The sequence below is a fragment of the Rosa chinensis genome, chromosome 1, assembly GCF_002994745.2.
Source record: "Rosa chinensis cultivar Old Blush chromosome 1, RchiOBHm-V2, whole genome shotgun sequence".
Taxonomy (NCBI): Eukaryota; Viridiplantae; Streptophyta; class Magnoliopsida; order Rosales; family Rosaceae; genus Rosa; species Rosa chinensis.
In genome coordinates, this window is record NC_037088.1 from 60,850,196 (window position 1) to 60,876,867 (window position 26,672).

The following is a 26,672-nucleotide window of genomic DNA, read 5'->3' on the forward strand; positions in this document are numbered from 1 at the left end:
CTGGGAAGTGGAAACTAGAGGTCTCAAAACAAAAATATATGCTTGAGCTTGACAGTGATCGAGTATTTAAAGAAAAATGCATCTTCTTCCTCTTCATCTCTGGTGCCACTAAACAATCTACGGAATATGCTAACCATGTCATGCTAGCTGTTCCAAATGATGATAATGATAAAAGGCTGCCTTTATTATGAAAACTGCTAGTGATGGAAGTTGGCAACTAGCAACGGACAATAGCAAGCTAAACATGTTATGCGATTATGATAGCACTTTCTTGTTGCTGATTTACTCATGCAATTGGGTTATGAATATAAACGACAGTGTACAGTGTAGGCATCTCAGGTGTAACATTCTCTGTTATTTGAATACTGACTATATACTAGTATGCATCCCAAGGGCAACAACAGCATGCCGTGCTGCCCATTCTGTCACATCTACAAGAGCTAACAAAACTGCTTGTAAATCCCTAAAAGCTCGTAAATAAGTTTCTTTACAAGTAAAAAGGGGCAAAAGAACACTAAGGAAACATTAAGAAGTGGAGTGTGTCCGGACCCTTGCAAGTTCTGCTTGACGGCGTCCTAAATGAAATGCAATCACTATCCACAGCAAACAGACCTGGAGAAGACCAAAACGAAATAGGATACACTCATTATTCTTTATTGGAGAGAAATAATCAAGAGAATAATAAGAATGCTCTGCATACTCGAAGAGCCAGATACAAGTCGGGAATCCAATTTGTGAATCCCAAACCAGAGTTACAGGTTTTGGCACTCGGAATATACTCAAACCCACCAGGTATTGATCCCAAGACTCACCTATCCCATCGTACTTGGAGGGGTAGGAGTTAAAATAAGCTCAAAGGGTCATAATTTATAAACCAACTGAAAAAGGAAAGATATTAATGAAGACGACGTAAATTGACACATACAGGCAGGCCGTAGAGAGACACAGTTGATGCTCTCCCATTAAGAGTGCTGAAAAGTAGCTTGTACATTCCTGCTGCTGTAGCATCTCCGAGTCTTTGAACAAACACATCAATGCAAACCTGCAGTAGCATGTAATCTGTGAAATCATGGTTCAAACTCGCTCAAAACTGCGCGTGGCACGATTGATGCAATAGAAGACTGATAAAGAGGCAATATACATAGTGGCTGGAATGGCTAAAGCAAAGCCTCTTGTTTGGGGCTTCAATTTTATTTTATATAGCAAAGCACCCAGGGACTCATGCATGCAATGGAGGTTAGAGCCTTTACTAGGAAAGTAAGAAACCAATGGCAAGCACCAAGTTGGAAAAGATTTTCTGCAGAAAAGAACTTAGAATGTCATACCTTTGCTTTGTACTTTTCATCCTGTGAGACAACAGTAAATAGGAGTTCTCTGCCAGGCCTGGCTACAACATATGTAACAAACTGCACAATACAGAAAACAAAAAAGTGTGAGATTAAACTTCAAATTTTCTCATATTGATTGGCCATCTAACAAATCAAATGCAAACATCTTGAAGCCCTTAGGTTTTAAGATATAATGTAAAAGGGCAAAGATGGGACCTGGAAGTTTGAGAATACAAACCTTCCGCAGGGTCTCAGAAATAGCAATGGCTACCCAAGTTGGCCAAATAGCAGTTGCAACCAAATTCAAGAAGGCAACAACTGGAGCAGAACAAATAGCTGTAGTAACTCCCACAACAGTGAGAAAATGCCCCTGTGAAAGTAACACAAGAACACAAGAAAGTGAATATACATATAGACCAATACATGATGTCAAATAGATGCATCATAAACATTTACTGGCATTTCATGAAAGTAAATGCACATTTCAACCATATATTAGATCACTCACAATGCACTTTCAGAGCAACATACAATAACTGCATGGATTTACTACCAAAATTCAAGAATTGAGGATTCTAAAAGCCCTTAATTGTTTCAAGGATCTTTAAGTTTTAGGACTCCTAGAAATAGAACCACTTAATCACAGTCTGGGCATATTTAGAAACAGAACCATGTATTGGGTTTGACAGACGTAAGTCCTTCAGGCCTGATACTAGCTTTCTTTCTTTAATTTAGTGACATCAGAAATCTACAAAAATAGGATACTCATACTCAATTCTGAGGGCTGAAAAGTGACAATTTCAAAAGCAGCTGCAAACAAGAACTAGCTAAGTGACGTGTGTGCTTTCAGGAAGCAAAACACTATGCATAGCATACAAATGATTACAACAATAAAAACAAGCCAAACACCAATTATTGTAAAAGCTCATCCGAAGAATATCATACCGTTATGGTAAGTTGTCCGGCGAGGATAAAAATAGCAATAAAGCTGTTTATCTGGGCAAGCAATTTTCTTCTTCCAAGAGAACTAGTAACAGTCATGGCAATGACACTTACTTTCTGCAGTTACAGAAAAACAGATAAAGTCAGGAGAGAGACAGACAGACAGACAAAGAGGTGCTGATTAGATTTAAGTTCGATCCCTGTGATAATAGAGTGACTCCTACCTGAAAATAAAAGAATGAAGAGACAACCGCACTCAGCCACAGGAACAAAGACACATACAATAAGTAAGATGATGACAATATAAGCCGAAATCCATCTAAGATGGCCCAAAGCCGAGGCTTCACCACCGGAGTAGAAGACTTGGGAGAAACTCCTTTGATATTTTGAACGGTTTGCCCATCAGGCTCATTCTGCTGATCAGGCTCAGCTTTTCTAACACCAAAAAGAAACACAACAGATAAAAAAAGAAAAAAAGAAAAAAAGAAAGCTTATAAGAAAACCAACCACTTGGAGTGGCAATGATTTGAAGGCAAAACTAAAAGAATCTTAAAAGAAAACCCACTACCAATCAACAAAGAAATTCCTATTAAGCCAACTTCAATTGTTTATAAAGGTTCAAGCATACATCTGACACTACTGATACAAGTATTATCATGCCAATAAATCTCCTTTATTAGCTAATTTTCATACCTAAATTGCAACCTGTGAAATAACATTTCAAGACAAGAGCATGTATGGATTCTCATTGTCATAGCTCATAAAGCACTTAATATGGAAAAAATGGAAACATTACAAAATTGTAGCAGAGAGAATTCTTGGTCTTGTCTGCACAGTATGCTTAGTTTTAGCATGAAACAAGGTTCCAGAACCCAGTTTACACGTCCTAGAAAGACAAAAATAGATCCAAATTCATACCCAGCATACTAAACCTTGATTGAATGTCATGCTAAACAATTGAAAAGGAAATTTTGATAATGTAGCTAACCTGATGGGTGTTAGTTCCTCATGGAGATGGGGCACATCCTGGGTTATCCCTTTTGATGACTGTGCCGCAAACTCCATCAGCAAAGCAGAAAACAGTAGTAAAACTGCAAAACACCAATTCATGGTTTAAAATCCATCACAGAGAGAGGGTAAGAAATTCATAAAGATTGAATAAACAAACATACATGGCCCCAAGAAAGCCATTCCGGTGGCAAACAATGACCCGCAAAGCTGTCCAAGTGTGGCTCCAGCACCAATAAAACCAAATAATCTGGAACCTGACTGAATATGGAACAGTTAAACGCGTTCCAAAAAAATTGTATTCGTCATCAAATTCTTGTGGCAGGATACATACCTCACTGTCCATAACATCGATTACTCTAGCCCAAGTTGAAGAAATTGTAATTAGATTAAGTAGAGCAATCTTCAAAAAGAAACAAAGTTTCATCACTATATAAATTTTTGATACTATTTTTGGGAAGTGAAATTGGCGTCACCCCCTCTTCCATTTTTCATGTGTTTTTCAATGAACATGTGCATGAGAATAGGAAGAAGAGGGTGTGGTGTGCAAACAAGGGGGTGCCAATTTCACCCTCTTTTTCTTTAATATTCAAAATTTCAAATCAAGCTTCAATAGACTTTGAAAAGAGAAAAAGAATATTCAAATATATCCATACCCACAGAAACAATCCAATTCGAACAGAAACATAGAACCAATCAAGGTGCTCCCAACCTATGGGATATGCATTACTAGCTTGATTAACATTACCCTTCAGTTCATTTACTGACGTGGATGTGGCTGTACCCTAGATACAGACAATGGAGCCATTCAGTACAAAATAATCTCCAGAATCATATCTCTGAAGTGCAAAAGCACTAAAATCCTAAAAATATACATATGTATCATTTCACTTCACCTTCAACTGTGACTGCGGATATCCAGCCGATGAAGTATGCCAGAGAACAAAGAACACAACAAGTGACACACTAAAAAACCTGTGCATTAAAACCAAAGCCTGGAATTTCAAGAAGCAAGTATTACAGGGCGATACGTAATCAAACATAAATAACATCTACTCAAAATTCACCTTCTAACACAAAGAATCAAGCTTTACCACAAAAATTAAATCTAAAAATTTCAAATTCAATGTGCTTATTCCAACATCAAAATTTAATCCAAAATCGTCACTGCATTATCTGAAATTCGAAATGCCAGTACATTCTGACAGGTCCATACACACCTTTCCTTTCGGAACATTCGGCAAAGAGAAAAAGAGAGTTGCGAGTGGTGCAGCAACGGAAGTCAGAAGCAGAGAACCTATAAATAGGCTCGGAAGGTTCGATAGGCCTAGAGAGATTGCACCTTCATCTCGAAGCGGAAGCACCACGAAGTAAGCGCACAAAATCTGCGTTAAAGAACCAAAATTTTGAGCTCAAATCACCAAAAAAAATACACAGGGAATTGAAATTAGTGGAATTATGCTGGAAATGGAGCGGTGGAGCTTACGAAAAAGAAGGAAGCCGAGGAGTGGAGCAGAGCTGAGGTCTCGTGAGGGTGCACCGTAACGAACATGGACAGAATCGCATCCACGCGAGACCTGCTCATCTCTTTCGAGCTCTCTCTCTGTAAATACGCAGGGGATTTGATTTCGGTTTTGATTATATGATCCGGGAAGAAGAAGAAGAAGAAAGAGCGTGGGGGGCTTTATGGGCCTGGGCCCAGACTTGAGCCCAATTTAATATTTAACGTTGATACCGAGTGACATTCCGAAGGAGGTCCCACAGCTCTTTGACTTCGAGCAAACGAGAAACCGACACGTAACATAGAACATTCCGATAACTTGTACCGAAATCGTAATGTGTTTTGGATTTAAATTGTTGATTTGTAAATTATTTACTGAAACAAATCTACAATCAAGACATGTGATTTCACAAATGAAAGTAAAGATTGCCGATAAACCTTTTTTTGAATTAATGAAATTTCATTAATAATAGCGCATGCCAATAAGACTATTACATACTCATCCGCTGACACATAACAATGGCCAGACAAGACTTCGTGTAGGAGCCACAATGGTACATAGGATAAACCAACTATATTTGAACTTATCGCTCACTTATTTAAAAGTGAGCCTATAACTATGAATTAATCGCATAGTAATAGGCTAGTTTTAACAAAACAAAAAGGGGTCCTAAGACCCATTGCTCATTCTGGACCCAAGAGACAGGCCCAAAACTGGATTTCAGTGCTGCAGTCGCACCTAGCGTCCGAATGAGCCTAAGGACCCATCAGCATGCTTCCTCCGCCACTAGAGTAGCAGACGTCTCCACCATCAACGCCATCGAGAGCTGGGTGCGGAAAGGAGTCCAAAAGCGGCACAACGTCTGCCCCACGGATTCGCCACCAGCAACCATAGTAGCCGAAATCATCAGCCTCACATTGTCCCATGCGTGTAATGGCATGCCTCCAACCTCCGCACAGGTCTTCAGTTCTAACAGATCAAACCACAAGGAATTTATGAACGAGATCAGATTGACAAGGAGTGTCCGATCGATATTGTTCCATTCTTTGTCGGAGAAAGCAGAGATTTCCGGATCAAATAATGCTTCGTGGTGAGTCAGAACTCGCCCCTCCCTCCATCTTTTGTTTACCAGACTATGTGATGGCCAGATCTAAAGCTGGCTTAGAGGTCCGTTATAGATGGTTGGAAATAGATAGCCCAGCCTAGGGAGGCTAGGGTTATGGGAGAGCGTCGTTGCTCTCATTGAATTTTTCCATAATAAAATTGACGATTATTAATCATCCCGAAGAAATTGATTGCCGATAAACCTTAATTACAGCCCAACTTGATATATGGTTCACTAAGTAACTAAAAATATATGAGGCGCTCAAAATTATGGGACTCTCGAGTTAAATAAATAAAGAAATAGAAAATAAATAAATTTCACGACTTCAAAATCTACTGAAAATATACCAACTTGCGTTGGTTCAGTTAGGATGGGCGTGCTTGTGGTTGAGTCCCAATCCTAGTTCAATCCCCGCTGCCAACAGTCCTACGTTGGATCACGTGATCTGTAAATCTCCTACCAAAATTCATACATGGAGGGTGTGATGACAGATACATGTCCTGCATCAATCTTTTTGGGCTTAGGTTGTAGGTCTACCCTAGCACGGTGGTGGAAGATAGCTTGCCTTCCTCTAATTTTGTTTTCTTTTTTTTTTAATAAAAAAAATGGACCGAAAATATTAAGACCTTTCTCGTATGAACCTAATCAGATTGTGCCAGGTGGCGAGTGACTAATAAATTCGCGGTACTCTCTCTCTCTCTTTTGACTACACCAAATAGGCCATCAGGCCATGGCGAGCTACCTGTGTAAAGCATCAAGATTACTGAGCCCAACTCCGGCGATCAATCCGTGCAGAAGTTCGGAGCTGCTAGGGCTAGGGTTTCGACGATGGCGAGTGGAGAAGGAGCAGTTCGGTTTCCTTTGTCTGATTCAAGCACTCTCGTGATACAAATGGGGGATATCACCAAGTGGTTCGTCGACGGCTCCACTGACGCCATTGTTAGTCTTCCCTAACCTCTTATTCTCTCTCTCTCTCTCTCTCTCTCTCTCTCTCTCTCTCTCTCTCTCATTATTTAGCTACTTCATCTTCTTTATTCGTTGGGAGAAATTTACAGGGAAATCTTGTGTATGTTCGTGTCTTTTTCATTGTTTTGTGTTAGCTTCTGGGCTTGTGATGCTCTCTGCTTTAAGTTATACGTGTATCAGTGTATGTCGATATGATAGATCACATGGACTTACTTGTTGCGTGTTTGTTTAGCACACTATAGTATCAGTTCCACTGAAATCCCAATCTGGTTTAATGTATATAATCTGGTTTAATGTAATTTTTATTATCAATCTCGTATCAATTTTGAGTCCAATGTAGAATGCTTGGAGTTAATCTAATAACATCATATTGTGTAGGTTAATTGAGCGAATGAGCGAATGCTTGGAGGAGGTGGTGGAGATGGCGGTAAATAATGGTTTCCTAATGAAGAACTTTGGGAATGAACCGACTTTTAGTATGCTGATTTTTGTTGACCTTGCAGCTATACATAGGGCTGCTGGCCGGGATCTTCTACAGGCATGCTATGGTGTCCCCGAAGCCAGGCCAGGCGTCCGCTGCCCCACTGGAAAAGCTAGAATTACCCTCTAAGTTATCGTGATTAGAGTACTATGTACACTTGTGACTTCATTTTGGGTTTGATTAGTGACCAACCACATTTTAATTTGTAAATGATGCAGAGGGTTTAAGTTGCCTGCGTCTCATGTAATTCACATTGTTGGACCTGTCTACCGTCCTGGTAGCGTCTATCCTCCTGCTAACAACCCTGAAGTTTATCTGAGCTCTGCGTATAGGTGATTAGGCATATATAGCTTTGTTTCTTAATGCTGTTACTTTGCTAGGAATGTCAAATTTTTATGCTCATTGAGATTTCTTCAATGCAAATTGATAACAGGAATAGCTTGAGCATAGCCAAAGCACACAACATTCAGTATGTTGCGTTTCCTCCCATATCTTGTGGTTCGTATGGGTAAGTTCCCAAATGAACTCCCATCATGACTTGGTTCCAGTACATAAACTTTGCATGAACAGATTAATTTCTTCTTAATTTGTCATGTTCTTCCAGATATCCTTATGATGAAGCTGCCGAAGTGTCTCTGTCCACAATCAAGGAATCCGTGAATGACATAAAGGAGGTATGATACCTTATATTTGCTTCTTGACATGGCTGTAATTTTCCATTTTTCTTCATGCGATTCCACATGTTCGGTGTCTATTAGATGGGTCATGCTTTATTCTTGTGGCAAACGAAACATTGTTTTTCCTAATTTTGGAAACTATCTTGCGCGATATCTTATCAACAAAAGTTAAATAAAATACTGATCCTGAACATTTAATATACTAAAACACTCACTGACAGCTATATTCTACTTTTGCAGGTGCACTTTGTTCATAAATCGGAAGTTATTTACAATGTCTGGTTGGAAAAGGCAAAGAAATTGCTTAAAGCCTAATATGTACAAGGAACGAGGAATAAGGAGCTTGCAGATGTATAAGCCGTTCTGTCAGTTTGCAATGTAAAACTTTCATGTTATGGAGCTTGAGTGTGGAAACTTCTCATGGTAAAACTGTGTGGAGATATTAAGCATATAATTAGTCACCATTAGAATTGCTAATATCTTGGTGAATTCATGGAACTTCAGAAGCTACTTGGTGATTTATGGTATCTGCTTGGGCATCAAATCATATTACAGCATCACATCTATCATTGGATTACTGTTCGTTCTTCATAATCGAAATGAAATACTTGCTTCAGACAGAGCTTAAAAGTTTAAACAACTCGTAGTCATCTGCTATACATTTCACCAGGTGAATGTTCATTTCATTTTGGGATTTAGAGATAGAAAACCGAGAATATGCTGAAGAATGCACTCATCGGATGACACTTAAAGTTTTACATCCTTGTCAGACAATTGGATAGCAACATATCAATGACTGGACGAGAACAACCGCACCTGAAATGATTGAAACTCAATGTAAGACTTGAATGGGGAGTCTGTAACACAGCAGTAACATATACATTACTTTCGTTTTGGATTTAAATTGTTGATTTGTAAAACATTTACTAAAACAAAGATCTGCAATCCAGACATGTGATTTCACAGACGAAAGTAAATATTGCCAATAGACCTTGGACTCATAATTAAAACCCAACTTGATATATGGCTCACTAAGTAACTAAAAATATGAGACGTTTCAAAATTATGAGACTTTAGAATTAAATAAATAAAGAAAGAGAATACATAAATTTCATGGCTTCAAAATTGAACGAAAATATACAAACGTGCATTGGTTCAGTTGGGATGGGCGTGCTAGTGATTGTGCCTCAATCTAAGTTCGATTCCTGCTGCTAAAAGTCCTGTGTTGGGTCGCGCAATCTGTAAATCTCTTACGAAAATCCATATCTAGGGGCTGTGGTAACAGACTGACATGTATGTATCGCACATTAGTTCTTCAGAGTTGAAGTAGACCTAACGCGGAGGTAAAGAATAGCCTCGCTCTCTCTCTCAACTTTTCGTTAAAAAAAAAAAAAAGACCAAAAAAATTAAGAGGGTTCTTTTATGAACCCAATCAGATTGTGCCAGGTGGCGAGTGATTTGTAAATTTTTCTGGTCTCCCATATTGACTTGCAAATAGGCAATGGCGAGCTTGCTGTGTAAAGCATCAAGATTTCTGAGCCCAGCTCCGGCGATCAATTCAAGCCGTGGAAAAGTTGGGAGCTTTGTTAGGGTTAGAGCTAGGGTTTCGACGATGGCGAGTGGAGAAGGTGCAGTTCGGTTTCCTTTGTCTGATTCAAGCACTCTCGTGATACAAATGGGGGATATCACCAAGTGGTTCGTCGACGGCTCCACTGACGCCATTGTTAGTCTTCCCCGACCTCTTATTCTCTCTCTGATTATTCAGCTACACCATCTCCTTTATTCGTTGAGAGAAATTTACATGGAAAGTTTGAGTCCTTAGCGTTCAAACATGTTAAATTTACAGTTTCCTTTTTCCTTGTTTTGCGTTATCTTCTGGGCTTGTGATTCTCTTTGCATAAATTATATATGTGTATCACTGAAATCCCAATCTGCTGACATTGAATACTATATATTCCGGTTTAATGTAATTTTTAGTATTAATCTCATATAAATTTTGAGGCCAATGTAGAAAGCTTGGAGTCAATCCATTAACATCATATTGTGTAGGTTAATCCAGCGAATGAGCGAATGCTTGGAGGTGGTGGTGCAGATGGAGGTAAATGATGGCTTTCTAATGAAGTGCTTTCGAAATGAACTGACTGTTAAGTATACTGATTTTGGTTGAATCTTGCAGCTATACATAGGGCTGCTGGCCCGGATCTTCTACAAGCATGCTATGGTGTTCCGGAAGCCAGGCCAGGAGTCCGCTGCCCCACTGGAGAAGCGAGAATTACCCCGTAAGTTGTCACGATTAGAACACTATTTACACTTGTGACTTCATATCAGTTTTGATTGGCACTGCAGATTAATAACCAACTGCATTGTACATGATGCAGAGGGTTTAAGTTGCCTGCGTCTCATGTAATTCACACTGTTGGACCTGTCTACCATGCTGGTAACAACCCTGAAGTCTATCTGAGTTCTGCATACAGGTGGTTGTTAGGCGTAACTTTGTTTCCTAATGCTGCTACTTCGCTAGGAATGTAATTTTTCATGCTCATTGAGATTTCTTTAATGCGGTTAACAGGAATAGCTTGAGCATAGCCAAAGCGCACAACATTCAGTATGTTGCATTTCCTGCCATATCTTGTGGTGTGTATGGGTGAGTTCCCAAATGAACTTCCTTGGTGATTTGGTCCCAGTGAATTAAGCTTTTCATAAAGGATGTGAATCACAGTACTTCCTCATCATTTTGGATCAGTGGATTGAGTTATAATTCATTCCTTTCATTACTTGGAGTCGAAACAGAGTGGTGCTGATTTGTCATGTGATTTATTGTATTGAAGTTGTGAACAAATGAACAAGTGACTGACAGATTAATTTCTTCTCAATTTGTCATATTATTCCAGATATCCTTATGATGAAGCTGCCGAAGTGTCCCTATCCACAATTAAAGAATCCGTGAATGACATAAAGGAGGTATGGTAGCTTATATTTGCTTCTAGACATGGCGGTAATGTGGGTTTTCTTTTCCATTTTAAATTTTCATTCTTTCTTCTTGCGATTCGGCATGTTCATTGTCTCTATTTAGATGGGTCATGCTTTGTTCTTGTGGCAAGCAAAACATTGTTTTCCTCAATATTGGAAACTATCTGAAGCATTATCTTACTAAAGTTAAATAGAATACTGATAAAATCCCTGAACAGTTTAATATTCTAGAAAACTCACTGGTAGCTACATTCTACTTTTGTTGCAGGTGCACTTTGTTCTTTTCTCGGAAGATATTTACAATGTCTGGTTGGACAAGGCAAAGAAATTGCTTAAAGCCTAATATGTATAAGGAGCAAGGAACAGGGAGCTTGCAGATGTACAAGTCGTTCTGTCATTTTGCAATGTAAAACTTTCATGTACTGGATCTGGTGTGGTGACTTCTCATGTGTAAAATTGTGTGGAGATATTAAGCATATATTAGTTACCAGTAGAATTGATATATCTTGGAGAATTCATGGTACTTCAGAAGCTACTTGGTGATTTATGGCATCTGCTTGGGCATCAAATTATTTCACAGTATCACATGATTCACATCCTTGGATCACCTTTTGTTCTTCTTTTTGGTTAATCGAAATAAAATACCTGCTTCAGACAGAGCTTAAAAGTTTAAACAACTCATAGTCATCTGCTATACATTTCACCAGGTGAACGTGATTTAGAGATAGAAAACCGATAATATGCTGAAGAATGCACTCATCGGATGACCCTTAAAGTTTTACATCCTTGTCAAACAATTAGATAGCAACACATCAATGACTGGACATGAACAACTGCACCTAAAATGATTGAAACTCAGTGTAAGCCTTGAATGGGGAGTCTGTAACACAGCAGCAACATATCTATTACTTTTGGAGTCTGAATCTAAAGTATCTGCATTAAGGGTCTTTGTCTTTGGATGTATTTCTGGGAAGTCTGTTAAAAACACTTTCATCCACGATTTTATAATGCCTTGAAAATTGCCGGTGGATCTTTCCGCAATACTTATCCACAGTCCCTTCATATTTGCTGTACAAGGCAGGAATTGTTATGGACAGGACTGAACCTGCCACCATCAAAGGAGAAGTATAAGTATAAAACCATAATATCAAGTTATGTGTATCCCCCATTTTATCTCCAGACCTCGACCATTAATGCAAAATTTGGATGAAAGAACTCATGACTGCACTAGCAACATAGCATAAGGTGCGTGTATCACCAAATTAATCACAACTCATAAGCAGACAATCCTTGAACAGTGTGGTAATGCAATAGGCCACAGGGGATGTATACTGACAGTCAATATACAGAAAAAAAAAATGTGAAAATTAGAACGAACAAGGGAGATTTATGTCTATGAGACATCATGCAGGTCATTCGTTTGACACACCAGGAGTAGCATGCACATACCAATATAAGCAAGCGTGAAGAAAGAGAAAAAGCTGCCAATGACAGACATGAGCCACAGACAAACCACAACCTGCCAAATGCAAAGTAGTTCTGTTAGATACCTTTTCATTTAACTCAGTATTTGGACATATGCAAAGTCAAAAGAGAACTAATTGTGTTCTCAGTCCATATACATTAAATCACAAGAAATATATTCTACTAGTAGAGAGCTCTATAAAGCAAGCAGCATTGGGGTCCCAAATACAACTGTTCCGACTAACTGCCCTGCAAACCAACTATAACAAATTTCATAACCCATCTGGGTACTGCACTGTTATCAGAGAGAATATAAGCCACAGTTTGCTTGATGGTGATTTGCCAAACACAAATGCTTAACACTAAAAACATCTTTAAAAGCCAAAGCCACACCAGGCTTGTTATAACCTCAGTAATTCTTGTATTGTATAATAAAATGCAGATTAATACTGACCTTGAAAAACAATTTAAAATCTTTTCCTATAGTGATGTCATGAGCCATAAGCAGCACGTTGTTGATTTTAACACGAAATGATGCTGCGGCATTGTTAACCATTTCCTCTGATACCACTAGCTCTGGTATTGCTTGCAATTGTCTACGCAAAGAATAGGATAGTTATCCTCATTGAAAACAGTTTGAGTGCTTAATATAGGTGAAGAGGATAGAATATCATACTTATTTCGGAAAACAGCATAGTTGGCTCGAAGAAATTGCAATACAACCAAAATCAGCAAGATATCTGAGCAGATTGATAAGCATGATAATCCAGATCGCTCAAACAGAAGCCAAGAGACTGTGGCAGCAACAATAGCACCGATAGAAACACGCCGCCGTCTCCACAACAGAACATCAGCAGCTATAATAAGAAGAAATAGAGAGTAAAATAAAAAATTAAACAGAATGATTATCACACAAGAAAAGAGGTGTACATGCAAATAAGCTGTGGCAGGTAAGAGAAAGCGATGAATTATAACGACTGGTTTGATCCAATTTGTTTAAACTAATTGATACTTTTTCCTTTGATTAGTGAAAGAAACTTCAATCTTCTAGGGCAATGTGGATCTTCTTCTAATGAAGAACTACCAGCTTTACATATATTTCAAATGAAGAAAAGATAATTACAGCCACTTAACTAGGCTACAAAGTACAAATGCATACAGAAGGCAGGGGCTCGAATACTACAGAACAGAAAGGGTTGACGATATACAGAGAAGAGTAACCCAAAAAGTATACACACTACTATACATCAACGAAACACCATTCAAAACCATTCTTAGCTCAGCCGCAAAAGTATTATTATTCAATAATAGAATCAATTCCTACATTCAAGTTGTTCACATATGCATGAATGACTTATTTGGGAACAAGTAGCAAAGCTACTTTACAAGACTCCCCAGGTGATTAAATGAAGAATGTCCAGGCAGGTAGAATTTAATGGGGCATACAGATAGAAGCGGTGGATTAAAACTCTTAAGACTATCTGCCTCCTTGTAAGCGAGGGTTCCTGAATCACTAGTGTGTCTATCCGATTCAAGTTCATCAGCAATTCAGCATGCATGAACTAAGTAGTTTTAAGCCTTGCACACAAACCAATGGCACAATGGCATTTGCTATTCACCATCACAATAGTAATGCTCTTGGAAGAAAATCTAACAGAAGAGTGATTGCGATGCAAATTAAGTATTACTTTCCCTATGAACATGAAAGACAGTAGCTCACCTCATGAGGCAAGCCTAGTGAAACAGCCATCTTCTACACTAAAACGCAAGTAACGCCACTCCAACAATCTCATTGGTTTCCTAAAAACCAGATTCTACATCATGTCGTCTAATTACTCACAGGAACACGAAAACAAAAGCCGAAACCTTTCCCCTCATAATTTTCAGGCATCTTATTTTCTTCAGAAGTTTTCACCATCCACACATTGTTTTCAACTATGAACATCATTGTCAATCCCCTCCTCATTTCCACAACCTCAACATTACGCCACTCAACATTGCCCCATTCAATCACAACCAACCGTGATCAGCCTCATCATGAGCTAATCAATAAGCTAAACCACAACATTTTCAAATAACAAACCCTGAACTTTACAAGACGGAAAACAAATCAAAGACAGACCCAAATGTAAAAATCTCATACAAGTTTGATAAAAAGCATAAAGGTTCAATCTTTGCTCACCTTGGCCACCACCAAAGCAATCATGAACTGAGCCTTGCCGGCCAAACAATCGGAAGTCAGAGGCGCCGGCGGGATAAGAAGTGGAAGTCATGGCCTTCCTACCATTCTCATCTTCCTCCTCTATGCAGCACAAATCGTGTGAATTCTCCATGGTTTCCACACCAAGACTTCAACTTTAACCCACCAGCTCAAATTTCCACAAACTCAAATGACTTTAAAGAGATGAACAGCTCTGAATTGGGTGGTGTTTTCTTGTCAAAATTATTGATGAAACGACAGTCTTCTTAGTTTGGGGGATCTGATGTTTCGAGAGTTTGGACTACTGACGACACTTGGTGCAATCACCGACGACAAAGTGTCTCAGCAATATAAAAGGAAACAAAAAACAGTAGAAACCAGTAAATTTTTTTTTTTTTTTCTTTCTAGAACTTTTCATTGAATGTGAATAAAAATGTGGGTGTTAAAGGTTTTAATCTTTTTCTTTGTTTAGCTAAATTAAGGGAATAGGGGTTTTTACCAAACTTTTACCAGAGGCCAAAACAATTATAAGGAGGTGGGGAAAGCACGTAGGGGATAGAAAAATATAAACTTTGAAGACCATTGACTTGTGCCACTATGAAATGGAATATAGAATGATTTGGCTAAACAACAAAACGATCTCATTTCAAAATATGCTTAGTAATTTTTTTGTATCTTATGAAAGATTTGAAGGACCTCTTAGAGAAAACGTTCTTTCTGAAGATTGTAACTTTTGATTTGTATTTGTATTACGTAAATTTTTAGTTTAAGAACTAACGAAATGAAAAAACGCGTTATATTTTCCTTTTTGTTCTTGTTTTGAAAAGTTTTGTTTGTCTCTAGTCCTCACTACCCTACATATCTTCTACGGCTCAATATTTGCTCCTCATGTTTTTATTTTTCTGATAGTTATCACTTTATTTAGAGTGTCATGAATCATGTGAGTATGTGATTGGAATAATCTTTTAACTCATTTTCTTTATTTTTTTTTATAGCGTCCCACAAATTTAAATAACTTATTACCTTAAAACGTTATAATGTTATGATATCGTAACTCTCACGCTATATTTTCGAAACTCTCATTTCTTGTGACGGTTAACTTTTTAGCTCCAAAATAATGACCTGATTCATTCATTTGTAATGTTTGTTTAATTAGAGATCCATAGTCAAATATTTAATCTGAAATTTTCTGTTTTTGGCAATGTAGTGACTCATTTTTGTCTACACTCATGGTCCATAATTCACGGACCTACATGAATGAAACGACGTCGGTGCCTGAGAAGTGACCAGGTGATCAGAGGTTCTCTGGCATATAAAGCCACCAAAGACCAAACCTTTTTCTAACCAACCTCTCTCTCCCTCTCTCTCTCTATCTCTCTCTATCTCTCTAGGAATTAGAAAGAGACCAGAAACCCACTGAGCTGTATAAATCAGTCTGAGCTGTTAGAGATTTAGATAAATTTCACTGCTTGACGCAATTGTACCGTTCACCAAAGCATAGCAAAGACAGCCCAACTCATTTTTTTGACTCATTGTCAAAACCCATCACAGTAAATTAGGACCCCTTAATCTTGACCCTTTTCAGATCTGGGACTCTGATCCTCTCTCTGAGTGAGTTTCAGTTCTCTTTGTGTGTTTTGGTGCTTGTTTTTGTGGAAAAGGGATTGACTTTTTGATGGGTTTGGGTTTCTGGGTTGTTTTGTAGGCTCAGCTTGAAGTTGGGTTGGAGGGAAGAAGATGGGTGAGGGTGAAAGGTTTCAGCTTGGGACAGTGGGGGCGTTGACTCTCTCTGTGGTTTCTTCTGTCTCCATTGTCATTTGCAACAAGGCCCTCATTAGCTCTCTGGGTTTCACTTTTGGTAAGTTCAATATCTGTTTATAATTCTGGTGTGGTCTGATTGCCTTGTATTGCTGTGTGTTTTTTTGTTAATGGATTTGTTCGTTCACTTGTGAATGCATTTGGGATGCTTTTTCTTTTGAAGATTTGATTTTGATAACAATATTTTCTCCTTCTTTTTTTGTTACATTTGAAACTGATGGAGTTGTTGCTCTTGAAAATGGACATTTAAGAACAATTTTAATTGTAACCTATTGTTTTAAGAGAAGAAGAAAAGGTTTGGTGGTTGGTTATTGCGACTTATTCATGGTTCTCCTGCATAATTAGAGCTTTTGATTGCGGTTCAACTTTGATTTGCATTTAACTAGATCGGTCCAGTTTTGTAAGTAATGAGATGGAATTGGTCCTTTGGCAATTCAGTTGGACATGTTTGCATCTGTTGTGAAGGGAATTATGGGAATGTAGGATTGTTCATTTGTGATAGATGATTTATAATCCTTTTCATTTTCATTTGCTGTACTGGGGTTGCTGATATGAGATTTGTATACATATTTGTGCAGCTACAACTTTGACAAGCTGGCATCTATTAGTCACTTTTTGTTCCCTTCATGTGGCTTTGAGGATGAGATTCTTTGAACACAAACCTCTGGATCAAAAGACTGTTACGGGTTTTGGTGTTCTGAATGGGATCTCCATAGGACTTTTAAACCTGAGCCTGGGGTTCAATTCTGTTGGCTTTTATCAGGTACTTTTTTTGCCTTACTTAATTTTGACTTATGAAATTTGGTGTTTCACATCTTTCTTAAGATTTGAATTCTGAGTTACTCTTATGTTTTGGCATTCTAGATGACTAAACTGGCAATCATCCCTTGTACTGTACTATTGGAGACCCTTTTTCTTGGGAAGAAATTCAGGTTTGTCTTGACAAACACTTTCCCTCACTAAGATCTCATTTACTGTTATGCTCAAACACATCCAAAACTTAGGACCAATGCGAAGTCAATTGTTTATTATATACTCTTAGTTTAGTCGGTTATACTGATTTATTCATATATAGTACTGTATATCCTAGTTGTTTATTTCTTTATAGGTGTAATAATGTAAGCTGGCTCCATGTACCAATTCAGAAAATGCTTTTGAGATAATATTATCCTTGCCCCTACTTTTTTCCCCCCTTTGACCAATCAATATCTGTCATCGACCCTTACCTTTTCTGCTGTGATGCATTTTAGGTGAAGTTTGATTAGTTGATCATACATTTCTGATTTCCTTACTTCCTAGCTGTACTGATACCATGTTTACATTTATTGGTTTTGCAGTAGGAGCATTCAGTTTGCCCTCCTTATCCTCCTTTTTGGTGTTGGGATTGCTACGGTTACTGACGTTCAACTCAATGCTCTAGGAAGTATCTTGTCTGTACTTGCAGTTCTTACAACATGCGTTGCTCAAATTGTATCCTCAATAGAGTTGTCTTCTTTTTCTTTTTCATTTTCAAATAGCGTACCTCACTTTTAAAATGAATCATTTGCACATGCATCAATGAAGTTTAAATGGTACTTTGTAATGTTTGGTGCATAGTCTCTGAACCTTGCTTCAAAAGTCTTTTGTGGAGAACTCACTGGAGGTATTAGATTAAGAAGTTCCACAAATGTGGTTTCTCTTTATGACAATGCATTCTTTGTTCAGTGGAAGATGGCTAGATGAATAACTGACAAGTTGGTTCCTGTAGTTGTTGGTTACATACACTGTCAAAGTCTGGCAGTTGATAGTGCTAAATATTCATATTTTAATAATGAGTAACACAAGACTCCTTGTTAAAGTTTCTTTATTCTATGCATGGATGGTAAACAGTGACTATATGTAGGTTGGCATCTCCAGTTTCGTTTGATATCCTTAATTAGTTTCTTTCAGATGACCAATACCATCCAGAAGAAGTATAAGGTTTCTTCAACACAACTTCTATATCAATCATGTCCCTATCAGTCAGGGACATTATTGATATCTGGCCCATTTCTGGATTGGTTTTTGACTAATCAGAATGTATTTGCTTTCAAATACACAACTCAAGTACTGGTGAGAATCAAAAGAATATATTTTTCAGTTTATCTCTTTGTTGCTGTTATTTGAAAGCACTACTGATTATATGCTCACCCTCTGAAATGCATATGCTCACCCTCCGAAATGCAGGTTTTCATTATTCTATCCTGCCTGATCTCCGTGTCTGTAAATTTTAGCACATTTCTTGTGATTGGAAAGACATCTCCCGTCACCTATCAAGTTCTTGGACATCTGAAGACATGTCTTGTGCTTGCGTTTGGTTATACTTTGCTTCATGATCCATTTGACTGGAAGAACATCCTAGGAATTTTGGTTGCAATTATGGGGATGGTTTTATATTCTTATTTTTGCACTCGGGAGGGTCAGAAAAAGGTCGCTGAAGAAGCAACACAGCAATCAAAGGTTCTGGTCACTTGAGTTAACTTTTCTAATTCGTTTTGTAACATTGAATGATGAAGTGACACTGAACTCCTTTCCTTTTTCGTTTATGGTTTCAGGCAGGGGAAGGTGAAACCGAACCTCTAGTGAGTGTGGAAAATGGAAGCGGATTAAAGCTCGCTGTTACTCAGATGTCCCCCCCTTCATGGAAGTCAAACAAAGATCTACACGCGTGATGGCGTTTCAATCTAGTTGATTTACACACCTAATAGCAGCAGCATATTGAGGTGTTAGAGCAATGACAATATATTTGGTGTATGAATTTCTTCACCCATCTGTCTTCAGTTGAACAGGTGCGGGTCCTCCCTCTTCTCGGTGTTTATTAAAGAATTATAGTAAGTTGATATGTCAACAATTAGTTCAAGTGAGGAGTACCTATATTGGAGATTGTTACTTTTCCTAGAGTCCAGAAGAATATGGTTCAATTTTGTACGCATTTGTAATGAAATTTTAATAGTCTATTACATAAAGAGAAGTTACATCCTTTACAGCTAGTCACAACTGTGCTCCATTCTAGTTTGCTTAATATCATAGCTGTTCTCCATTCTTGGGGGTTTGTTTATTGTGATTATATGTAACAAAGAAAAAGATTAAATTCAGTTTACCCCCGAGGTTTGGGGGTGTCATTATTTCATCCTCTCTACTCTTAATTTTAAATTTTTAACTCCAAGCTTTCCAATTTTAGTCTTCTGTGTCCAATCTCTCATGTTCCGTTAAAATTAGACGTTAACTGCTGACGCGGACCCATGTTTGACGGCAAAATTATGCTTGTAACCCCGCCTTAGAAATCAACCCCATCTTCTTCTTCTTCGATCTCTGGCAACCAAAATCACCGCCCCCCATCACATCCTAATTCTCTCTTACCCTGCACAAACCCATACTTGCCCACCACCTTCTCTCTCTAAGCTCCAATGGGCAACTCCAATACCCTAACTTTATTGTGCAGGCAATCCACCAATACCTAGAATCTGCAAACGAAAAATTCCTAAACTTTCACACAATTTGCATTTGCAATAACCACAACTACACCTACATGCCCAGATAACAAAAATCCTATCTTTGATCAAGATGTGGAAGAATTCAGAGTTTTACACTAGAATCACAATCAAATCAGAGACCTAGATAAAAGCTTACATCAATGAACCTTTGTTGCTCTTCTACCTCCGGTGAACCTCCCCACAACGAATCTGTCTCCAGGTAACCTCCACCGCTCTTCTACCTCCGCTTTCGAATTCATCGTTATCCGAATCCAAATCGGACTCCAACCCAACAACCTGAAGCCCTTGTGGAGCTAGAAAGTCACCGAATTCAGAGCCGGAGCCCTGAGAATTTGACTCCACCCCAAACCCTAGCCCTGAATTGGAATTTGACCATGATATCATCGCCGTCGTCACCTTCAATTTCCAATTCGATCAAGAACAGATCTGAACTGAAGACGAGAACGAAGTCGGTCATCGTTGCCTTCGTCCACTCGTCCCTTTGCCACCATCATTGAAACCTTTCACAGAGAGAGAGAGAGAGAAGAGGGGAGGCTGAGACGAGGATAATGGGGATGGCGGAGCAAAGGCCAGGAGGCCAGAACACCGTCGGATTAGCCCCTAAAAAGGGTTTTTTTTTTTTTTTTAAATGTCTTGAAATGACCATTTTAGCCCTCAAAGTGGGCCCTATAATCGGAGTTAACGTCTAAGTTTCACGGAACATGAGATATTGAACACGAAAGACTAAAATTGGAAAGTTTGGGGTAAAAATTAAAAATTGAGAGTAGAGGGGGTGAAATGATGACACCCCCAAATCTCAGGGAGTAAATTGAAATTAATCCCAAAGAAAATATATCCAAGCAGTACCATCATTGATCCTATTGATGTTCCTCAACTCCTACCCTCTTAAGTCCCAACTTGTCCCCAATCGCCAACCCAACTCAGTCTCACATCTGGTGATGCCATGTAATAAGAAATGAGAATGATAGACTCAACTGGGACTAAAGGGGATTTGGGAGGATTTCAAAAGTTTAATGTTCATTCATGAGCCAAAAAGGTTGATTTGATACAGCTTATAACAGAGATCAGAAATTGACTCCTGCTTACAAAACGACAATTGACTAGGACCACGTTCCATGTCAACTGGGCCATTAGACCTTTGGGCTAAATCCAATACATACTTCTATTACTACTAGAAATAAGCAATATTGGTCTAAGGGTTAGGGATGATCTTATCAAGTCCCCCCCTCTTAAGACACAGCCTGTCCTCAGGTGCAGAAGGAAGGGAAGCGTGCCTTGATCATGTGTGCTTCCTCCTAAGTAGCATCCTCCACAGGAAGACTGGCCCACTGGATGAACCATTTAGTGACAGAGCGCTTCTTCTTCTTGCAAACAGTCATGTCGAGCACTTTCAAAGGTTGCCAAACCAATTCACCCTTGCTGTTGGAGTGGGGAAGTGTGGAGGAAAGTGGAATATCATCGCTGACACGTTTCTTCAAGAGAGAAACATGAAAAACTGGATGAATCTTGGAATGAGGAGGGAGATACAACCGGTAGGCTACCTTGCCGACTTGGGCCTGAACCTTGAATGGCCTGTGATAACGGGGAGAGAGTTTATGAGATGGCCGTTTGACTAATGATTGTTGGCGATAAGGATGTAACTTTAGGAACACCCAATCGCCAACTTGGAATTCCTTTTCGGTCCGGTTGGAATCCGCGTGTTGTTTCATCTTGTTCTGGGCCTGGGACATATGCAATTTGAGCAGTTGAAGCAAAGCATTGCGATCCTGTAAAGTACGGTCAACAGAATGGACGACCATGGAACCCGGGGTATACATTGAGACCAATGGAGGAGGGGTGCCATAAACTGCCTGAAAAGGGGACATTTTGATGGTGGAGTGGTAGGTAGTGTTATACCACCACTCTGCCCAATGAAGCAACTCAGCCTAAGAGGAAGGCTTATCCGCAACGAAACACCGCAGATAGTGCTCCAATGACCGGTTCACGACCTCGGTTTGGCCATCCGATTGTGGATGGTATGCTGAGCTCCGGCATAGAGTGGTACCCTGTAATTTGAAAAAGGCAACCCAAAAATGACTTATGAAAACCGGATCACAATCACTTACAATTGACTTGGGCATTTCATGGAGACGAAAAATGTCTTTCAAGAAGGTCTCGGCAATCTGGGTGGCACTGTAAGGGTGTGAAATGGCTACAAAGTGTCCCTGTTTTGACAAGCGGTCCACAACCACAAGAATAGCATTCTTCCCGTTAGACGGTGGCAAGTCGTCGACGAAATCCATTGAAATATCAAACCAAATGTGTTCTGGAATGGGAAGGGGTTGGAGCAGCCCGAGTGGGTGAGTGGTCTCATAAGTTTGGCGCTGACATTGGTCACAAGCTGCAATGAAGGCCTTGATTTCTTTCCTCATACCGGGTCAAGCAAAATTGCGAGCTAGGCGGAGGTAGGTGCGTAAATAGCCGGAATGGCCAGCAATGAGAGAGGAGTGGAATTCCAGTAGAAGTTTAGAGCGCCACTCGGATGTGGTCGGCACAAAGATCTTATCTTTATATAGCAATTGTTGGTTCCGCAAAGCAAAACCCTTCTTGGATGGCTGGCCTTGGTGCAATTGTGAGATTATGGGCTGAGCTTCTGGGTCACGCTCATAAGCGTGACGAATTTGATCCAGGCTATCAAAAAGAGGGGCAAAAACAGCCTGAACGGAGCAAAGTTCATGGCACCGTGAGAGGAGATCCAACACGGTATTGGACTTCCCTGTGCAGTACTCAATGGTATAATTGTAGCCCATGAGCTTGGCCAACCACTTGTGCTAAGAAGGGGTGGAAATCCTTTGGTCCAACAAGTCTTTGAGAGTTTGGTGATCGGTGATGATGGTGAATGGATTTTCCAGTAAGTAAGGACGCCACTTCTCGATGGCGAAGAGGACTGCCAACATCTCTTTATCATACACTGATAGAGCCTGGTTCCGAGGTGAAAGCGCCTTGTTGAGAAAGGCAATGGAATGATGCTGCGACAAGACGGCGCTGATGCCGAGTCCACTCGCATCGGTCTCGATCACAAATGGTTGTGAAAAATCTGGGAGAGCTAGAACTGGAGCGGACATCAAGGCCAATTTCAAGGCGGCAAAGGCGGATTCAGATGAGGGAGACCAGATGAAGCTATCGTGCTTGAGGAGATAGGTGACGGGTTTGGCCAAGATGCCGTAATGATGGATAAATCGGCAGTAATAGCCAGTAAGCCCTAAGAAGCCGCGTAATGCCTTCAGTGTTTTGGCTTGGGCCACTCCTTAATTACTTGCACTTTATCAGGGTCCACGAAAACCCCTTGTGATGAGATGATATGGCCCAAGTAGTGCATAGTAGGCTGATCAAATGAGCATTTAGGCAATTTAGCTTTTAAATGATTAGCTCGTAGAAGGCTAAGAACAGCTTGGAGATCATGTAAATGGGATTTGAAGTCCCTGCCATACACCAAAATATCATCGAAGAAAACCAAAACACATTTACGAAGTAATGGTTTAAAAACGTGGTTCATCAATGCTTGAAAAGTAGAAGGAGCATTTGTTAAACCGAAGGGCATTACCACAAATTCGAAGTATCCTTTGTGTGTGCGAAATGCCGTCTTGGGAATGTCTTCCTCATATATCTGAATTTGATGGTAACCGGATCTCAAATCGAGCTTGGAGAAATGGGTAGCGCCATGGAGTTTATCGAGAAGCTCATCTACTATCGGAATAGGAAAGCGATCTTTGATTGTAACCTCGTTCAATGCTCGGTAGTCCACACAAAACCGCCATGTACCCTCATTTTTCTTCACCAAGAGAAACGGGGAAGAAAAAGGACAACAACTTGGCAGGATGATGCCTTGTGCCAGCATTTCTGCTACTTGTGCCTCCAATTCAGCTTTTTGGGAATGAGGGTACCGGTATGGTCTCACATTGACTGGGTTGGTGTTTGGGTTGAGGTTGATATGGTTGTCAATGGGCCTGGGAGGCGGAAGGCCCGAGAGGGGCTCAAAGATATCAGAGTATTGGGCTGGTGGGGATTGAATTTCGGGGGTATGGTTGTCATGGTTATTGGGCTTGAGGATATGGGGAGAGTAGGCCAAGGGATCCCACTGATCCGACGGTAGCAGGGCAAGCACTTCGGTGGAGGGTAGAGGTTGAGGTGGGTGAGTAATCCCCTGGAGAATATGGCACCTTCCATCAGTATAGAACATCATAGTCTTTTCCAAGAAGTGTCAACCGATCAGACCCAACGTGTCCAACCAAGGCGTGCCAAGGACCAGGTCATAACCAGTCACAGGGAGGAGGAGGAAAGACCCAGTGAAGGTGTAGTCCTGAATGGTGATTGGCACATTGTGCACGGCGCCTGTGGGTGACAATGGTTGTCCAGATGCTAAGGAGAAGCGAAACCCAGCGGCGGAGGAGATGGGCAGATTCAATTTGTGAGCGATGGCCGGATTTATGAAATTTGAAGCTGCACCGTAGTCGATGAAGACACTGATGGGTACTTCTCGGATGAAGCCATTGAGACGCATCATTTCACTTATGGCCGTGTTAGTGATGGCATGAAGTGGATAGGTGATAGGAGCATTTTAATGTGATATTTTAATAGTTAATTCCTCACATTTTGCTTAGTTAATTCCTTAACTGAATCGATTTTAATTCAATTTCTATTTTTAGGTACATTGGAGTAAATGAAGGTGAAATGAGCGTTAGGTCCATAATTACCTAGAAATGATGGAGAAGAATGAAAATGCACTAAAAAGTCAACCTTGAATATTTTCTTACTCCGGCTAGGAGAATCAGAGCCAAGCAAGGAAGAAGGAGCGGCCGCCTGATCAAATGAACTTCAAATGAGCTGAAACTTTCCAGATCCATTCTAGACACCCAAAGGATCATTTCTTATGAAGAGTGCCAGAGAAAAATATGAGTGGAAGGCCTTCAAACAATCAGCCCAATTTTCTACAGAAGTAAAACCGGAAAACTGGACCTGTAAGAGGTCCAGCAGCATTTCCGGCCCAACCACATGGATTGAAGCTCTGAAAATTTGTCAGGATGATCTACACTCATAGTGGAACATTTCATATGAAGAAGTCAAAGTCATATAATGAAGTCTTGTTGGAGAAATAATTGAAGGAATAAAGGGGAAGAAACTGACCTGAAAACAGCTCAACACCACATATTCATGTTTCCCACCCACATGAAGAAAGCTAGATGCTTTTCTCTTTTTCCTTGGATATATTTTTTCTACAATCTCTTTAATAGATCATCATCACTTCCATGTTGCTGCACCTTCATGCTTTGCTTTCATTTCATCATTTCTCTTTCTTTTCCATATTTTACAAATCACTTTCATACTCCACTTTCATTATTTTTCTTCCACTCATCATTTCACTCTTCTTTTTCTTCCCTATATAAACACTTTCTCCTCTCATTCTAAAAAACATTCCTTCATCCATTTCATCTCCTTGTCTCACCATTTCCTTTCCATTTTCCCAAACATTCCTTCATCCATTTCATCTTCTTGTCTCACCATTTCCTCTCCATTTTCCTTAGTCACCAATTCCTTCATCCATTTCATCTTCTTGTCTCACCATTTCCTCTCCATTTTCCTTAGTCACCAATTCCTTCATCCATTTCATCTTCTTGTCTCACCATTTCCTCTCCATTTTCCTTAGTCACCAATTCCTTCATCCATTTCATCTCCTTGTCTCACCATTTCCTCTCCATTTTCCTTAGTTTTCATTTTCCCACAAATTGCTTCATCCATCTCATCTTCTTTATCTCTCCATTTCCTTTCCATTTTCCTTCTCCATTCTCTAGTTGCAAAGTTCTGCGTTTTCAAGCAAGGAGAGGAAGAAGAAGAAGGAGCCGTGAAGATCATATCCTCCATCATCCACCTTGAAGGCTTGCTTTCAAGATTCAAGATCCAACCATCTAGCTCTCCATCTCCATCTCCACTCACGGTGTAATTCATTCTTTTTCCTTGTAATGATCTTTTGTTTTCCTTGTTTGAATTCATATGAACTTGTTTCTAGTTAACAATAATGTTTAGGGTAAAGTTTAAACCCAATTTCTATGTTTAAATAAAGTTTTCGAATTCTATAATTGTGATTCTAAGTTGCTTATGTGAGTTTGTTCGATTAAATTTGCTTTACAGAAAACTTTTATATGTTTATCTTATTTGGGTCGACACTTATAGGATTTGCATGTAATTGGTGCTAGGTTTAAGAACATGAAATCGACTTTTCGTTTTGTGTAAACTTGAATCAAAGTAGTAAAGGTTTTGGACAAAAATCGAATTCAATTGAAGAGGATTGCAATTAGGTGAACTTATTCATACTAAGTTGTACACTTGAGTTGATAGCCTTTCTCTATGTCTAATGCGTTGAACATGTCATGATTGACTAGCTTTCTAGGGCTTGATTGCATGTTTGATAGGATTAATCTAGGTGCTTTCGCTTAGGTTAATTAGCATTGAAAAGTAAAATATGGGAAATCATTTGCTTTCGAATGTTTCACATGATCAACTCCTCTCTCATGACTTGGAAGAACAATTATAGGGTTTGAATCGAATTTGATTACATGGAATTGATTTTGATCTTTGTTTTTTGCAATCCACCCTTGTATATATGTTTTTACGTTTTCTTTATTTTATTTATTTTAATTTTAATTTTAAGAATCCTAATCCCCC

The 26,672-nt window shown here is 39.4% G+C and overlaps 6 protein-coding genes across 13 annotated transcripts; 3 read left to right on the forward strand and 3 right to left on the reverse strand.

Annotated features, from left to right (window-relative positions):
- Positions 1-333: 333 nt before the first annotated feature.
- On the reverse strand, positions 334-6,884 carry LOC112183751. Of its 6 annotated transcripts, XM_040510762.1 has the most exons (15): positions 6,866-6,884; positions 4,765-4,870; positions 4,499-4,663; positions 4,175-4,273; positions 3,935-4,063; positions 3,613-3,681; positions 3,443-3,539; positions 3,259-3,361; positions 3,067-3,156; positions 2,495-2,705; positions 2,274-2,387; positions 1,567-1,698; positions 1,326-1,406; positions 926-1,042; positions 334-612 (listed from the first exon to the last, which is right to left on the reverse strand). In XM_040510762.1, the coding sequence occupies exons 2-15, from the start codon at positions 4,861-4,863 to the stop codon at positions 526-528; spliced, it is 1,593 nt and encodes a 530-aa protein (XP_040366696.1). In that variant the 5' UTR covers positions 4,864-4,870; positions 6,866-6,884; the 3' UTR covers positions 334-525. The 6 variants fall into 6 exon arrangements, with proteins under 6 accessions (XP_040366696.1, XP_024177886.1, XP_024177928.1 ...); XM_024322118.2 differs by lacking the exon at positions 6,866-6,884 and having other exon boundaries at positions 4,765-4,925; XM_024322160.2 differs by lacking the exons at positions 3,067-3,156; positions 6,866-6,884.
- On the forward strand, positions 6,578-8,982 carry LOC112184215 (macro domain-containing protein XCC3184). Of its 3 annotated transcripts, XM_024322503.2 has the most exons (8): positions 6,655-6,687; positions 6,730-6,824; positions 7,230-7,278; positions 7,355-7,457; positions 7,551-7,664; positions 7,766-7,840; positions 7,937-8,006; positions 8,250-8,982. In XM_024322503.2, the coding sequence occupies exons 3-8, from the start codon at positions 7,251-7,253 to the stop codon at positions 8,322-8,324; spliced, it is 465 nt and encodes a 154-aa protein (XP_024178271.1). In that variant the 5' UTR covers positions 6,655-6,687; positions 6,730-6,824; positions 7,230-7,250; the 3' UTR covers positions 8,325-8,982. The 3 variants fall into 3 exon arrangements, with proteins under 3 accessions (XP_040366704.1, XP_024178271.1, XP_040366708.1); XM_040510774.1 differs by having other exon boundaries at positions 7,230-7,457; positions 8,250-8,981; XM_040510770.1 differs by having other exon boundaries at positions 6,578-6,824; positions 7,230-7,457; positions 8,250-8,980.
- A 506-nt stretch (positions 8,983-9,488) lies between these two features.
- On the forward strand, positions 9,489-11,514 carry LOC112184126 (macro domain-containing protein VPA0103). Its single transcript, XM_024322434.2, has 7 exons — positions 9,489-9,732; positions 10,059-10,107; positions 10,186-10,288; positions 10,388-10,483; positions 10,579-10,653; positions 10,901-10,970; positions 11,248-11,514. The coding sequence occupies exons 1-7, from the start codon at positions 9,511-9,513 to the stop codon at positions 11,320-11,322; spliced, it is 690 nt and encodes a 229-aa protein (XP_024178202.1). The 5' UTR covers positions 9,489-9,510; the 3' UTR covers positions 11,323-11,514.
- A 192-nt stretch (positions 11,515-11,706) lies between these two features.
- On the reverse strand, positions 11,707-14,994 carry LOC112184049 (reticulon-like protein B16). The gene is made up of 5 exons (XM_024322370.2): positions 14,626-14,994; positions 13,120-13,300; positions 12,898-13,039; positions 12,429-12,498; positions 11,707-12,084 (listed from the first exon to the last, which is right to left on the reverse strand). Exons 1-5 carry the CDS (start codon positions 14,774-14,776, stop codon positions 11,918-11,920), a joined length of 711 nt encoding a protein of 236 aa, XP_024178138.1. The 5' UTR covers positions 14,777-14,994; the 3' UTR covers positions 11,707-11,917.
- A 975-nt stretch (positions 14,995-15,969) lies between these two features.
- LOC112184287 (UDP-xylose transporter 3) lies at positions 15,970-19,473 on the forward strand. Its single transcript, XM_024322571.2, has 8 exons — positions 15,970-16,254; positions 16,349-16,501; positions 17,040-17,224; positions 17,326-17,393; positions 17,799-17,931; positions 18,391-18,552; positions 18,667-18,939; positions 19,035-19,473. Exons 2-8 carry the CDS (start codon positions 16,381-16,383, stop codon positions 19,149-19,151), a joined length of 1,059 nt encoding a protein of 352 aa, XP_024178339.1. The 5' UTR covers positions 15,970-16,254; positions 16,349-16,380; the 3' UTR covers positions 19,152-19,473.
- A 1,795-nt stretch (positions 19,474-21,268) lies between these two features.
- Positions 21,269-21,838, reverse strand: LOC112171244. Its single transcript, XM_024308457.1, has one exon. It carries the CDS (start codon positions 21,836-21,838, stop codon positions 21,269-21,271), a length of 570 nt encoding a protein of 189 aa, XP_024164225.1.
- Between the last annotated feature and the right edge of the window lie 4,834 nt (positions 21,839-26,672).

Bases quoted from the DNA above. Each gene is read 5' to 3' on its own strand.
- LOC112171244 (XM_024308457.1), bottom strand. From the start codon at position 21,838: ATGTCCCCTTTTCAGGCAGTTTATGGCACCCCTCCTCCATTGGTCTCA.
- LOC112184287 (XM_024322571.2), top strand. From the start codon at position 16,381: ATGGGTGAGGGTGAAAGGTTTCAGCTTGGGACAGTGGGGGCGTTGACT. The intron at 17,394-17,798 runs GTTTGTCTTGAC...TTGGTTTTGCAG, and splicing joins TTTCTTGGGAAGAAATTCAG to TAGGAGCATTCAGTTTGCCC. The intron at 17,932-18,390 runs GTATCCTCAATA...AGTTTCTTTCAG, and splicing joins CAACATGCGTTGCTCAAATT to ATGACCAATACCATCCAGAA.
- LOC112184049 (XM_024322370.2), bottom strand. From the start codon at position 14,776: ATGGAGAATTCACACGATTTGTGCTGCATAGAGGAGGAAGATGAGAAT. The intron at 13,301-14,625 runs GTGAGCAAAGAT...TTCTTATTATAG, and splicing joins TTGCTTTGGTGGTGGCCAAG to CTGCTGATGTTCTGTTGTGG. The intron at 12,085-12,428 runs GTATGTGCATGC...TGATGGTGGCAG, and splicing joins CTTCACGCTTGCTTATATTG to GTTCAGTCCTGTCCATAACA.
- LOC112183751 (XM_040510762.1), bottom strand. From the start codon at position 4,863: ATGAGCAGGTCTCGCGTGGATGCGATTCTGTCCATGTTCGTTACGGTG. The intron at 4,274-4,498 runs GTGTGTATGGAC...TTGAAATTCCAG, and splicing joins CGAATGTTCCGAAAGGAAAG to GCTTTGGTTTTAATGCACAG. The intron at 3,682-3,934 runs GTATGGATATAT...TTCTTTTTGAAG, and splicing joins GAATTGGATTGTTTCTGTGG to ATTGCTCTACTTAATCTAAT.
- LOC112184126 (XM_024322434.2), top strand. From the start codon at position 9,511: ATGGCGAGCTTGCTGTGTAAAGCATCAAGATTTCTGAGCCCAGCTCCG. The intron at 10,108-10,185 runs GTAAATGATGGC...TGAATCTTGCAG, and splicing joins AGGTGGTGGTGCAGATGGAG to CTATACATAGGGCTGCTGGC. The intron at 10,484-10,578 runs GTGGTTGTTAGG...TGCGGTTAACAG, and splicing joins TATCTGAGTTCTGCATACAG to GAATAGCTTGAGCATAGCCA.
- LOC112184215 (XM_040510770.1), top strand. From the start codon at position 7,243: ATGAGCGAATGCTTGGAGGAGGTGGTGGAGATGGCGGTAAATAATGGT. The intron at 7,458-7,550 runs CTAAGTTATCGT...TAAATGATGCAG, and splicing joins GGAAAAGCTAGAATTACCCT to AGGGTTTAAGTTGCCTGCGT. The intron at 7,841-7,936 runs GTAAGTTCCCAA...ATGTTCTTCCAG, and splicing joins ATATCTTGTGGTTCGTATGG to ATATCCTTATGATGAAGCTG.